Below are 15,234 nucleotides of genomic sequence, written 5' to 3'. Positions count from 1 at the left end.
GTAGACACTGACACTACACTAGGATAAGCTAGAAGAGAAATCATATATAATTATATATATATATATATATATATATATATATATATATATATATATATATATATATATATATATATATATATATATATGTGTGTGTGTGTGTGTGTGTGTGTGTGTGTGTGTGTGTGTGTGTGTGTGTATGTATTATAGTAAGTAAGGATTATAAATAACACCTATACTAACCTAAATACCACCAACATAATAATAATAATAATAATAATAATAATAATAATAATAGCAGTTGTAATACATTATCAGTATAAACAATATATTTTAAATATACACTGTAACTAGTTTTCAATATCTCCAGTTCATTTATCTCTATACTGTAACTGTCGTTTAGACAATTTTAGCATATTATTGCTAAATATTAATACACAAATGGCTAAACTCGCAAACTCAACCAGATCAGAGTCAATAGTCTTTATGAATTATGTTTGGTTTATATATCACTTGCTGTGAAGGTGTCTACAGCGGGGTCTAACCTGCACCAGTCTGTTGAAGTAAATATCGATTGGTGACGTCGCTATAATATGCCCTCTTATTAAGGTGAATGGTAACCGAAAGCACATACTTCCAGATATGACAGGAAACGGGTGTCTCTCTTCCTCACTGCAGGTTCATTACTGTTCACATGACTGACTGCTGCTAACGAACTTATTCGGAATACTAAGAATACTGAGGCAGGGCAGCACACGGTGCATCTCGTATATTGACACCCCCTCTAGAAACCCCACCCCCATCCCATAAACGAATTTTCTCTGTCTCTCTAATAATAATAATAATAATAATAATAATAATAATAATAATAATAATAATAATAAGTACTAATCAAATCTATTATTAGCCTGCCGATTACATTCCCAGCCTGGTTGCAGAATTCGAGAAGTGTGATTTATCACATTTTCTGGCTAATTGTGTCTGACAGAAGAGATCTGATCTCATCAGAAACACTAACGGTCAGCTTAACCTAGGCGCCGCGAGAGAAAGGGAAAAACACGCACCTTGCGGCATCAGTGTCATATTTCTGCCATGGGAAAGTTTCAATATCTTTACTATGTTAAGTCTACTACAGTATGATCAGCTGCAATTAGTTTTTTCTTCCATTTAACAAGGAAAGTAAGTAATACACTAAAGTTGTGCGGAGGCGAAAAGCAGGGGTCTTGCGGGGAAATAAAAGCAGCTTTAGGGGAAATGTGTAGTGGAGTGTGAAATTACAGCCCATGGTGTTACATATTGTACCAGAAGCTCCCTCCAAAAACACTAACAAAAAGAAGAATCGTCCGCAAATTTAGCCGCAAGGCACAACACAACATGGCCTCCTGTTCTTTTAGCCCAATCTATATCGGCCACAAAGCACACAGAGGCTAAATGAAATGCCTTTTTCTCCAACAGTCACCCACAGTTCAATCATTTCTTACTTATCATTAAATGGATAGACTACTTCAGTCACAAGTGATAAATATGTAGTCTGTATATTTTTCTTTCAATGTATATATATATAATTATCACAGGCTATCACATGCAGTATCACAATAAACGTTACACTAATAGTATAACGGACCTACTACTACTATAATAATAATAATAATAATCATCATCATCATCAACTTGCTTTTTACTGTTGTTGTTATTATAAGAAGAACAAAAATGCTGGTTTCACAAAAAATAGTTTGTTTAAACAAGTCACAGATCAGTCGTGTTTATTACAAATTATTACAATTATTTTTATTAGCAATGAGAAAATATTTTACAATATTACAACTTTTTACATAGTTGGTTATAAATAGCTCTAAAAACCCTAATAACTTCGCAACATGCTTTATTGCTGTACTGCTGTGAGTAAATGTGCTCAAGAAGAGTGAGTGAATTCCTGTGACAAAACGTTAAAGTGACAGTCAGTTATTCATTCTTATAATAATAATAATAATAATAATAATAATAATAATAATAATAATAATAATAATAATAATAAAAGAGTATTATTATAGTGCAATAGAACACAGTATAAGAACAAATGTAAAGTAAAAGCCTCTCCACACAACATAAAAAAAAACGAAATGGTAAAATAACTGAGATACAAATGAACTTGAAATTTATCCATTCTTATATTAATGACACACAATATAATGAATGAATAATCAGTATCAATAACATATTTTAATTTAATAAAGATTGTATTATATGCATGTTGTTGCTGTTACGGTCATTAAAAGGATTTAGTAGAATTTTTAGCAGATATACAGCTGACAGAGAGCTACAGAAAGTATTTCCTGGAAGTTTAAAACTCTAGCCCGCCACAATCAGTCCTGCCATGTGCAGCTTTTCAACAACATTGGCGACCCACCTAAAAAGCCATACCACACAGCGCCATCTACAGAGTTATCTTCGAAATGACACCCTACACTAAGCCCTCAAAATCTACATATGACATATCAAGCACAGGAGAACCAGCATAGTCAACTAATAGTTAATAGTGAAAGACAACACAGTTAATAAAGCAGACAACTCAAATGTGAAATCAGGTCAAACTGAATTTATTTGTTTGCTTTTCAAAAGGCTTTCTTTTGCTTAACTTTCATGTAAATATCTGAATGTAAAAATCAGAATTTATTCCATAACCTAGGGCCAAACAAAATAGTAAACCTGACTTTAGCTTTGGCCATTAAAGAGACTGAAATGATGTAACAGCGTGAATATCACAGTATTGTGAATCGGCCTTGTAGCACAGGTAATTTCCTAATTTCCTTAGATACTAGCGAATCATTTCATGCACCTGGGAATAATCAGCTTTGAGAACGTATTTTGTTGAACGAAATGTTTAAAACAAAATCACAGCCATTGGACTGCTGCTACTATCATTTCCTCTTCCTTATCTTTTAATTTCCTAACCCGAAGTCACTCATTTTCCTGTTTGCATCCCTCCCTTTTCCGAAGTGTCAGACGGAGAGACCTCCTCATTTGGGCTTCGGCTTTTTTGCGTTGGCGAATCACAAAGTGTTGGAATCTATTGCCTTTGTCTGACAAGTCATCCATCTCTATGCGAGGGGGGATATGGGGAGGAGGAGAAGGTGGAGGAGGAGGAAGGTGGGGGGCGGTGGACTGCAGCTTTTAGAAACACACACACACCGGGAAGAGGGCTTTCATTCTCAGCCCAAAGCTTCTAACAGGCACATCCCATTCTTACAGAGAGGGGGACCGCTAGAGACACTCGCAGTGTCCATGTTTTTCCGTGTCATCCCCGCACATAGCCTGCGTGACTCGTAACACCAGAAACGCGTTGCTGATATATCGAAGGGAATTTTTACACTGCTGTACGTTGAAGAACGGATCCTTGGAAGCGACGCAAAGCAAATTGGCAGCGACTCTAAAAAATATTCCTCTAAAATATGTGGCCAAGAAGCATCCACTGAACGAGCAGTTACGCGCAAATTACTGCGAAAAGATTTTTGTTCGCTTTTTAAGACAAGTGACGGACATGATCTGCAATCCCAACTCGTTTTGCCCCTGAAGGAACTGAAGTGAGAATAACTTGAAGAAGAAGTTCTCCAGCGAGCCGCCGGCTCTGAAGCTCTAAACGGACAGCAGCAGTTTTCTAACCCGCATTGAAAGCTGCATAATCGAGGCGAGACGGCGACCTCAGTCGATTATCTTTCCTTCCTTTGCTATCCCATGGATATTCACTGCAAAGCAGACCCATTCACGGCGATGCACCGTAAGTATAAGATTTGTTTTTGCTATTTCTTTGTAAAAACAAAGAAAAAAAAAATAAAAAAAACAGAAAGCTTCCTGCTATGTACTGTGTAGTGCAACTTGTGCAGGCTTTGTATGCGTTTTAGCTAATTATTTACGAGTGACAAAATTATTTACTATATGTGCATAAGTTAAAGTGTATGAAAAAATATCAAAAAGTAGAATTACTTATACAGTTAGTAACAAAACTAACAAACCTCCCTTAAAGCGCAAAAAATAGTCCAGAGATAATCTGCCATATTGGCGCTTCTGTTATCCAATATTGAGTAGCAGTAGATGAAGTTGGACAAAAAGTCGATGAAATTCCACACAATAAAATAGCTTGTACTAATTAGACACAGCAACAATTACTGTTTAACTTGTTCAGCATTTAACTGGCTTCATAGACTATAATATAAAGCATATGAATTAGGCCCACGGTTTACAGCATTCAGTAAATTAAAATGTGTTATTTGTAAAGCAAACGTTAACATATAACTGGGTTAGGATTTTATTGGATATTTCTTAAATTCTAACTGTCAAATGTTATTTATGCAATTAAAATGCTACATTTTATTTTAATTACATAGAGAAGAGAAAATGTAAGAAACGGTTAGAATAATGCAATAAACGACTAATAAAAAAAGATGAAGAAAGATGAAGATGAATTTCGTTTAATCAGAATTGTTAATAGCAGATATATGGTCATATAAAGAAGTTGGTTATTTTTATTTATTTTTTATACGAACGCCCAATTTAAATAATTAATCCTTGTTTTGCAGTTGCTTTTCTGTGGTTGTAATATGAGTTATCAAAGATCTTTTTAATTATTTACAATAATTGTGCAAGGAAAATTAAACAGCCTGAAACGTAATCTATGCGACATGTGTTTGGCTGCAATGGAATAGAAGAGGAAAATACGACCTAACTCGTTGTTCGGTTATGCGTAGTGTAGCAAATATCTTTATCAGTTTTGTGCGATCTGGAGAAAGGACAACAATGTTGTAAGGTCAGTTTGTTGAATGAATTCCTGCATTATGCGATTATTTATTTTAATATACAAAAAAGGTACCAATGCAGTGAGAAAACTAGCATAACAACGCCTATAATAATAATAATAATAATAATAATAATAATAATAATAATAATAATAATAATAATAAAACGAGAATTGAGTACGAATACGACATATAAGCTAAAAATATCTAGTTATATTTTTTTAATATTTTTGACTTAATCTGTAAAATTTTCATCCATCTAAAAAAGGGGGAAAAAATGTAAATTGTTTAAGTACGAATTATTTCAACTATGCGTTAATCGTGAACTGTTTTGTTCTGATTAACCTCAACGTGAGTATATGTAGACATAAAGATCAATTTGTGTTGCATTTTCAAGTACGCTGCACGAATTGCTCGTAGGTTCTGATTTTCGTCTGTATATATGAGCGCGTGCGGATGTGTGTAAAGAGGTTGTGTGTGTGTGTGTGTTTGTGTGTGTGTGTGTGTGTGAGAGAGAGAGAGAGAGAGAGAGAGAGAGAGAGAGAGAGAGAGAGAGAGTGAGAGTAAAGTGAGAAGTAGGCTAAAATTTAGCGTTTCTTCTATATGTATGTAATGTTACGCTGTTGTGTGTGTGTGCTGTTGTCTCCCACATAGGGCATGGGGGTGTGAACCAGCTCGGAGGGGTGTTTGTGAACGGCAGACCCCTACCTGACGTGGTTCGGCAGAGGATCGTGGAGCTGGCACACCAAGGGGTCAGGCCGTGTGACATCTCTAGACAGCTCCGGGTCAGCCATGGCTGTGTCAGCAAAATTCTCGGCAGGTAGGGCAAAAATAAGAAGTCCCACTGAAATCAAACCTTCAGGGCGCCATTGAGTTATTATACCATTTACTCAGATACCTAGGCCTGTTCCTCAGCCTCTTTTAAGGCAAACTTTGAGGAGGCTGAGAATTGCCCAGTCCAACATAATCCCAACAACAACCAGCGGATGTGTTAACAATCAAATCAAATTTTATTTGTCACATACACACACATACAGAGTACGACATACAGTGAAATGCTTTTATGTTATAAATAGTAACGAGTTTATTATTGCTTTAAGTTGCTCCCTCTTGGGTTTACTGAGGGATGTTTACTGGGAACGTTTTACATATGTATCTTTGAAATTTCTGACATATTTTTTTTCAGCTATCCAAAGGATTTCACGAGGTATTTTGCTTTATACACTTGGAATGTCCGATACGATGTGAAATATGAGTTATATATCCTGTTACCTTTGGTTGCATGGACCATCATCTTTAATTATGAAATAACTAATAATAATAATAATAATAATAATAATAATAATAATAATAATAATAATAATACATTTCAAAACAAAATGTTAAAAGGTTGAAGTCATAAAAAGCATTTTATTACATAACGAATGCATACAAATGTACATTCGTAAATTATTGCTCCAACTGACTGGTACCACAATTGATTCAGACCATTTACAGGAAATCATCACAAGCGTATTGATATATTTGATTTGTATATCATTTGTATTGTATATAGTATGCTTATTGTGATATATTAAAAACTACTAATTACCAGCCGCGCGTGTTTAGGTGTATTAGACAACTTACACTTTAACGACTATTTTTCCCCTTCTTGTCTCGCAGATACTACGAAACCGGCAGTATTAAACCTGGAGTTATCGGCGGTTCCAAACCAAAAGTGGCCACTCCAAAAGTTGTGGATAAAATTGCAGAATATAAGCGGCAGAACCCCACCATGTTCGCCTGGGAGATCAGAGACCGACTTCTTGCCGAAGGCGTCTGTGACAACGACACGGTTCCAAGCGTATCCTCCATCAACAGGTAAAAAATATAGATTTCCATATACATATAATATATATACGTGTGTGTGTGTGTGTGTGTGTGTATAAAAATATATTATATAATATATTAATACATTATATATAATTTTCAGCATCATGTCGCTTGTTAGAAAAGCCGCAATTATGCCACAAAAAACCATTTTAGAAATCTTCCCTCATCGATTATGCATAGTGATTAGTGCCATCATTTCATAACTGCATCAACTAGATGATGTTTTCTTGCCGAACTATTTGTTATTGAAGCGTTAGCGCAGGACGTGCAGGGGAAAATAGGCGAAACTATAAGTCTACAGATTAACAGGTGTTAGCAGATACACAAACGTAGTTGTAGGCACGGCGCTGGAAAAGTAATCACTCCGTTAGGGAAGATTCATCAGTGCTGAGTTCTTCTTCATGATAGTCTCAGGCATGCAATTTAAAGGCAGTCGGCAAACGTCGGCAAAGCCACATCTGTCCCGCTTAAACCCAAATCAATAAGCTGTAAAAAGATCCAGTGGCGTCGGGAAACACACGGGGCCCCTCGTTCAATACCGCATTACTGCCACGGGATCGCAGGATCGCCTGCTTATTTCAGCACGTTAGGAAATCTAGCAACAAACTAATAAATAAATAAAATATACCAAACTAATTTGTCGCATTTTTGTGCAATAAAATTAATGAGGCTGTGTATTTATAATTAGAAAAGAAAATCTATATTTAATTGAAAATTATATACAAATTGTGTTTATGTATATATATATATATATATATATACAAACAAACACACATTATATATATAAAATGTATAAATTACTTTTAGTGATCTAGTGATTAACTTCGCTGACTTAGTACATATTATTTGTACAGTAGAAGGAGTATATGTTTTATTAAGTAAATAAATAAATAAATGAATATTTATATAAATAAATAGAATTAGGCGTAAATACCAGCCACGGGCGTTTTGCGCATGAATATTAATCTCGCCAAGAAACTAACAGCAGCGTTAACCGCTCGCTACTTATTCACTTTTTGCTCATTAAAACACAAAGGGCTGGCTAAAGAAAAAGTATCCCGAGTGAGCTGGGAAAAAAGTGGAAGTGTGTGGAAAGGCCTTGCTGCGAGCGCTAGTGCTGAACTTTGGTTAGGAGGCACTGTTCCAGAGAGGCGGCCAGCAGCATTACACTTTAATGAGCTGCACAGAGAGCATGGACCGAGCCGCACTGGATACTGCCGAGAAAAAATGTATGAGTGCAAGAGTGACTGAAAAAATATTACAATTTCATGCACTGTGACCTCTTAAAAGGGGCGATTTGAACTGTTCTTCACCCGGATGTGGTAAACTCTAAATCTGCGCTAATGAATGACATCAAACCAGAAGCATTTCTTTATCTGGCTTTGAAAACGTTTTTTAAAGACTGTAATTAAATCTATCCATTATATTATTATATGACTATCCTACTGTATTAGATGAAATTATTTTTTTTTATTTTCCTATATTTGTCAAAGCTTTTTTAGCACTCAAAAAAAATGTAATATATCCAGTGTAAAGGAATATGTTGTAAAGAGGTTTGCAAATAATTACCACAAGAACAATCGTTTAATATCAACCTCAATACTGTACGTTCAAAGTAGTTGATCCTAACTTTATTCAAATGAAATATTCATGTCTAATACTACTACACGATTGACATTAAACGAAGGATTTCGATTAGCTCAAATATTAGTCATGTTAAAAACTTCATGCCTTTTAAACAGGTGTCACTGTAGTGTGTCAGCAAGCATGTTTGTCTCCAGAGTCAGGACATGACAGTTAACCCTCATGTTTTGAGTGGTTAGGTAGTTGACCTCTGCTCTGTTGACATTAGAAGATGGCCGAGCTTTAAGCACAATTTCTCTGCATGAATTATTAAAGATTAGACACATACTGGATGAACACAGTGTCCACCCTGCAACCTAGACGCACCGGCACATGCCCCAGATCCTAAGTGTCTTTCACTTGTATTGATTGATATTTTCATATTTCTACAGGGAATTTCAGCACCACAGTATGTCATTAATTCACTTCCTCAGGCTGCATATTCAATAGTAGTAACATAGATTCCAAATAAAGGCCTTGAATTTATATAGCTTGTTGAAGTCGTGAGGTCAAATCATTGTTATGGTCAGATGTTAAAATTCAAATAAAATATAGTTAGATATAGATAGATTATTTTTTCATGTTTTTATAATGCTTGTTGATTTTGTAATTCTTGATAAAGGACAGACCACTGGTTAAGGAATCTTGAACAAATATATCATAAGTTAAATTATGCAACTCACATAAATAAGTACTAAGAAAATAATTCCACTTGAGTAAAATTTTGTCTCAGCTCAGCTCATAATAGCCTCTGCACATAAACATAAAATATGGCATTATGTATCAGATGAATTTGTTTTAGACTGAATTTCCTATCAAATTAAATCTCATATATAATTCTGATTGCAAATCCCTGTATATATTTAGGGTTATACTGTGAAAACAAATAATATAAATGTGTGTGCAACTCTGGATGGCAGCTCCTTCTCTCACAAGTGTGTGGCCCAGATTAAAGGCATCAAATGTTGCAGTAGGCTTTTGTGAGGCAATGAGACACTATTGCTTTCCTGTCACATATAATTTATAGCCTACCATTTGCATCTATCCCCATCTACTATTAATTCACAACTTTTCTTTTCATCTCAAAGTCCCAATCAATAATGCCTCATCCGCACTGCAATCCTAGATATTTGTGAATAATGTGGGAAAGTCCGATCGGGCAAGTCAGTAATGTCAGGCTACAAGCAATCTTGACTTCTTTAAAAGACTGGTTAAGCGATGTGGGGAGGATGACAGCCTGAGGAACATTGATAGAGAGAGAAAAAGAGTGGGAGACAGATAGAGACAGTGAGACATTATTGAAGTTGAGGCCAGGTCAAGGCAGTGAAGCCCATCATTGAGGTGAATTGATGTGATTTCATGCTTTGTTTGCAAGATCATTCAGACCAAAGTGCAATAAAGACCTTCCCCCATATCACACCTTTGAGCTAGCGGGACTTTATCATATTTCTAAAACTGGGATCCGGTTTGATTGAATCTAGTCTCTCTAGAGTAGCTCCTACTCATCCTTAAATATTGATTTCAAGACTTACCCTAATGCCTTCGGATTGGTTGTTTGTAACAGATTCAACTATCCATACAGGAAGAGCTTAAGACAACAGGAATTTTATCGGGTTGATTCAGGTTGAAAACTGTAAAATGAGTTTTGATGAGCAGCATAATTGCTACATTTGTTAGAATATTAAGCTTATTTTATTTACTTTAATAGGATAATAAGGACCAAAGTTCAGCAGCCCTTCCACCCATCTCCAGACGGGACAGGAACTACCCTCACCTCAGCAGGACACACTATAGGTAATATAGATGTTTACATTTTAAAATATTTGAGGAAGCATTTGTTTTGTAAAAAATTGTCCTTCTGATGAAAAATGGTCTCCTAGTTTTAACCTTTATCCTGTGCTTTTTCCAGTGCCTAGCACAGCCTCTCCACCTGTATCAAGTGCTTCGAACGACCCGGTGGGCTCCTACTCCATCAACGGCATCCTCGGAATCCCTCGCTCCAACGGCGAAAAGAGAAAACGCGATGATGGTAAGAAACTGGATTATATTCTTTTGCTTCTACTAAAACGCAAAAACTTTTTTACTTTTTTATTTTTTTTGCTATGACTGCCTTCAATTTCAAATAAAATATGCACCAAGAAAAGAAGGTGGTTATTTGATAGCACTTTAAATAGCAGGCAGTTTGGACTGTGTCATTTATCTGTTTGTGGAACTGAAGACCTTTTGCTATGTGAATGATGTGGTATGTCAAGCGCCATCAAGATAGTGCAAGTAATGTGCTGAGGAAAAACACATATATGTGAACTCATCACATTTTAACCGAATTAGTTGAAAGCAGTCACGATAATAAAGCAATACTGTATAAGCATTTTGCTAATAGTGTTTAAATTTCTAAGGATACCAATAAACAAAATGGTTTTTACTAAGCCCCATATCAGGATATCCGTGTTCGATGCTTAAAATGGACAACTGTAGTCAAACTACAGTCAACAAAACCAGTTAAACAAATAAGGAACATGACCTGCACTAACATTTTCTCTCCTTTGAAAATGAGAGGGCACACACTGCTTAAGGCCTAATGGCTCATCGGCTCTATAAAAAAAAAGCTTTTGAAGGCTAGTGAATAAAGATCAGTGTGGTTCTGCGCCAAACAAGCACACAGACTCAGGAGTAGTTTGAGGGAGGGAGGGGGGAGTGGTTGGAAATGATCTCTTAAAACATTTATCAAAGCAGGCCTACTTGCTTCTTTTATGTTTCCATCTCTTTAGTTCTCTGGAGTGGCAACCACTTGGATGGGAGGAAAATAGGATATTGTAAGTTCTGTTAGCCCACCTTTTTTTTGCTTGCTCAATCATGGGCCACTCGACTCTGCTCAAGTGGCCATGTGAGGGTGTGTGTATGTGTGTCTCAGCTGAAGACAGAGCACAGTTATGTCTAATGATATCTTTATGGAGAGCAGTTTGGATCGTATATATATAAAGTCTGTGAAAACATGTCTGTAACAAATCACATTTGCTGCAAGGTTTGCTGAAGCTGTAGTGAGGTTTTCCCTCCACTGCTGCACGGTTGGATTGAGAGTAACTAGATCATCGTATGAATGTTCAAATTGCAAGTGGTCATAGTTTGATTACATATTTCTTCATTTTTAATGCCAAATAGAGAGGAAGAAGGGGAATCAGGGTAATTAGGATAATTACCATGTAGAGCATTTGACAATTTAAAGCTTTCTTTGCTTTAATAATATTACATATATATTATATATTCTACTCAACAGTGAGCATCCTAATAATTATAATTTCCATTACAAGACGTAAGGTATATAATAACTGCAAGATTGATATTATATATTTCTTGTTTTACTGTATTTTAGACTATGTAGTGTTTTTAGATATGTTGCACTGAACACCTGTTATTGTGAGACTGTAATATAGACATCTTAGCTGTATTTTTTTTTTATTCTGTGCCAATTGTCCAGAAAGCTGTGAGTTATTTAAACTTAGCCCTTATTTCACACAGGGACATCAGGGAGGCTGCTCGACAGTCTGTGCTTGGTTTCAATTTCATAGCAGCACAGCAGCCTTGGGCTACCTGAGCCATATTTGGCTGAGTGCCGCAAGTCTCGCCTTCATTAGATGATGACATAACTGAAAATATGTTAATCTGATTTTTGGAGGACGTGTGTAGAACAGCACGTTTTATGAAGCCCAAATGTAATAGGAACAAAATCTGGCTGATTTTGCAGAAAAAGTTTGCGCTTCGGGTTTTCTTTTAATAGTGCTGAAATTATGGTCATTTTACTGAGCATCAGGCCATTGCACTTGTTTTCAGATTTAGACGCCAGTTTGCACTGCCCTTAAAAAAGCCCCCATTACAAGGGGATTGTGGAGATAATGTAGTGTGACATACTTTATGTACACCAGGTTTTCATAAGGGGAATTTCAGGGACATAGGTGTCATAAGAGTCATTAATCTGCCATTTTCATGTGTTATTGCAAATTAGAAGTAGCATGTTAGACTCGCTAGCTATGGCTGATGTTAAGCATGGTGCAGAGGGGGAAAGGAGGAAAGGTGGGGGTAACTCTCTAGATTAGCTCCTTGGTGGCAATAGTTCCTTGCACGTTGAACATAGTGACATTTAAGAGAATTTGCAATTCTGCCGAGAAAAGCTATTAATTCACAAATTAACATCCCAGTTTCTCTATCACGGATGCACAAGCTATTGAAAAGACAAAAGGAATAGCCTAAAGGGGAAGAGGGAGAGTGCTGCAGCCCTATCTTTGTAAAGATTGGTTTATATGTCTGCAAGCAGTGATACCAATTATACCAGCACACTGAGAATGTGCCTCAACCATATTGCCGCCTATGCAGGTCCCTCAATCCGTTGCTAAATTTATTTGTGTATCTCATTATGGAAAATAGAATGCCTGTCGTGCCAAATGCATTAATGGCAAAAGGGGGGAATTAAGCCTGTTCAGGCTTTTCACTCATTCATTAATACCTCTATACCAGATATGACAAACGAGTGCACCAAGTTAATTACTAGCATGTAGTGTTCAGGAATGTATTTATATTATTACATGTTCCACCCACCCTAAGCAGTGGTTAGTTGAATGTGACCTTGTTATGGCAGATACGGAGGTTGTTATGACCCAAGCTGCCCTTCTGTCGTTTCCCTCAATATAAAACCAGACTGGTAAACACAAGGTGGTTAGGGAGTTTAAATGTTTGATGCTCCTTGTAATAAATTACCAACCAAAAGAAAAAAATAAAATAGAAGTGAATGTTGAAGTTGTTGTGGGAGTGGACAAGCATGTGGACCTATGAGGGAGAAATTAAAACTGGGTGATTTAAAAGGCAAAGCAGATTATTTATGTGACAAGATAAAGAGATTACATCCACAAAGTCAATGGAACCATGGTCAAAGCATGTGAAAGCTTCAGCACTTCTTTTTGTAGCTCGTTTGTTCATTTGACAAGGACTGCTTTGAGAGTGAACGGCCCCAGCACACCTCAAATCCCCATGCTAAAATAGTTTGGCCTGCAGCTAGAATGCTTTAGCCTGTGCTTCTATTTCATGGCTTGTAAGATTCTATTGTGTCCATATGGATTCTACTCTAAAAAAGGAATAGAAATGAAATACATCCAAACCAAGAAATGGATTGGCCTCTGTCTAGATCGAAAAAGAACATCCCACCGATCTCATCCCGATGATGGCCTCTGTAAGAAAGAGAAAGCCCAGATTTGAGCGAGGCTGTAGAGCGTAACCATGAGAGAAGAAGGTGTCAGGGCTCCTTATCAAAGGACACAAAAGGTCTATGCCCTGCTCTGCTGATACATCTGCATTCAAGCAGACCGGCTCTGTCGTCTGCTGCCGGCCTGCTCACAAAATGACACCTCACAAATCTACAGCATGGAAACATCTAAGGACAGGCTGGTTCGCTTGAAGAGGAATCATGTCAGAGAAAAGTCAATTATGGGCACTGATGCTGAGAATTAATGGTGCGCTGCATTACTCAGGTTTTAAAAGGAGCAAGAGTGGGGGAAAGAGAGCAAGAGGGAGAGTGAGTGAGAGGTTAAGAGAGAGGAAGATGCGTTTATTAATTGTGTTCCAGAACGTTGCGTCACATGAATCTGATCTGCTAAATGATGGCCTGGGTGTGAGTACAGTAGAAAATGTGTGATATGGGTGACAGGAGCAACCCGCTCTGACAATAAGGGGGAGGAGGGGTAGACAGAGGGAGAGAGAAGACTCTCATTCCTCAGCCCACTGCCAGCCTGCTCAGCACAGCTAAATTGAATTAATAAAGCTTTTAAACATGCCGCAACATAACAGGAAATTAACAGCCCCGCTTGTGCTGCTGCTGCCACCACCAGCACCACAACCAGCAGCAGCAGCAGCAATCTCTCACTCTCTCTCTTTCTCTTTCTTGTCTCTTATGATACAGTTATTTGCCGTGCAGTCTTTCCGCTTCAAGGCCTTCATAAATAGGGGATTTTTTTCTCAAACTAAGTACAGCTGACATGGAAGGTGTACTTGCCCCTTTGCTCAATTCCTTTCTCCTGCTCTTTTCCTACTCCCTGGAATTACTGTATGTGCTTTTAGGTTTCCACTAAAATAGATTTTTTACGAGCAGGATGTGTTTGGTTCACACAGTTACAGTTTTGCAGGAATCAGAATTATCTGAATGTGCAACCATTATTTTGTCGTTTAACATAGCAATCGTAATGAACAAATCAGCCATGTCATCTCTGCTGGAAATAGAAAATGAACACGAATCAAAACCGGGAAAACGATATTGTCAGTAATTCCAGGCCAAGAGCACACCTACTTTTTTTACTTTCAAAAAAGTCTCTCCCTCTCTGTCTATCTCAGGCATGATGTTATCTGAAGTGAGCAGGAGTTAAAGGCAGAAGGCACAACGTCCCTCTGTTTACAGGATGTCACACTTGCCCTGGCTGCTCTATCTCTCATTTACATACAAAATAAAAAAAAATAAAATAAGAAAAGGGGAGCTACTATTTTGAGCTACTGTTGTAATTGGTAGCCTTAAAGAGTATTTTAACATAATATTTATTATATATTGAATAGAATATATATTGTAATTTTATTGTAAATAAAATTTACAATAACATTTTTGGTCTCAACAGGTCAATTCTGAAATAAAAAATAACCCAAATCTAAGGATAATTTTTCTAATGCTAGTATCCAAGACGTAATTTAAGAGGTTTGTTGTCATTTTTCTAGCATAAGGAAAACCTAGATTTCTTATACTCTAATTTTATCTGAATGAGGCCCTGAGGAGGAGGAAGCCCAGGAGAGTGGTGTTTTATGGACTCTGGTTATCTGATCTGACAGAGCCACAGTCCCATAGCACCAGAGTGCTAATGTAAGACCATGTCAAAACAAAAAAGTGTCCAAATGTGATCAGTGTGAAACAACTACAGGGTAATCAGCAAACAACTGACAAAGG

General features: G+C 36.9%; 1 protein-coding gene across 3 annotated transcripts in view; it reads left to right on the top strand.

The window, feature by feature from the left end:
• The first annotated feature begins 3,205 nt into the window (after positions 1-3,205).
• Positions 3,206-15,234, top strand: part of pax2a (paired box 2a) — a 28,728-nt gene continuing 16,699 nt past the window's right edge. For 2 of the 3 annotated variants that reach the window (XM_060872537.1, XM_060872536.1), the window contains exons 1-5: positions 3,206-3,754; positions 5,424-5,589; positions 6,432-6,629; positions 9,973-10,058; positions 10,174-10,293. In XM_060872537.1, the coding sequence (XP_060728520.1) occupies positions 3,712-3,754; positions 5,424-5,589; positions 6,432-6,629; positions 9,973-10,058; positions 10,174-10,293 (613 nt within the window). In that variant the 5' untranslated portion in view covers positions 3,206-3,711. Of the gene's footprint in view, positions 3,755-5,423; positions 5,590-6,431; positions 6,630-9,972; positions 10,059-10,173; positions 10,294-11,032; positions 11,078-15,234 lie in introns of all 3 variants that reach the window. The other variant, XM_060872535.1, reaches the window with a different exon arrangement.

The sequence above is a fragment of the Tachysurus vachellii genome, chromosome 6 (assembly GCF_030014155.1).
Source record: "Tachysurus vachellii isolate PV-2020 chromosome 6, HZAU_Pvac_v1, whole genome shotgun sequence".
Classification (NCBI taxonomy): Eukaryota; Metazoa; Chordata; class Actinopteri; order Siluriformes; family Bagridae; genus Tachysurus; species Tachysurus vachellii.
The sequence above is the reverse complement of the archived record's forward strand: the minus strand, read 5'-3'. Positions and strand labels throughout refer to the sequence as shown.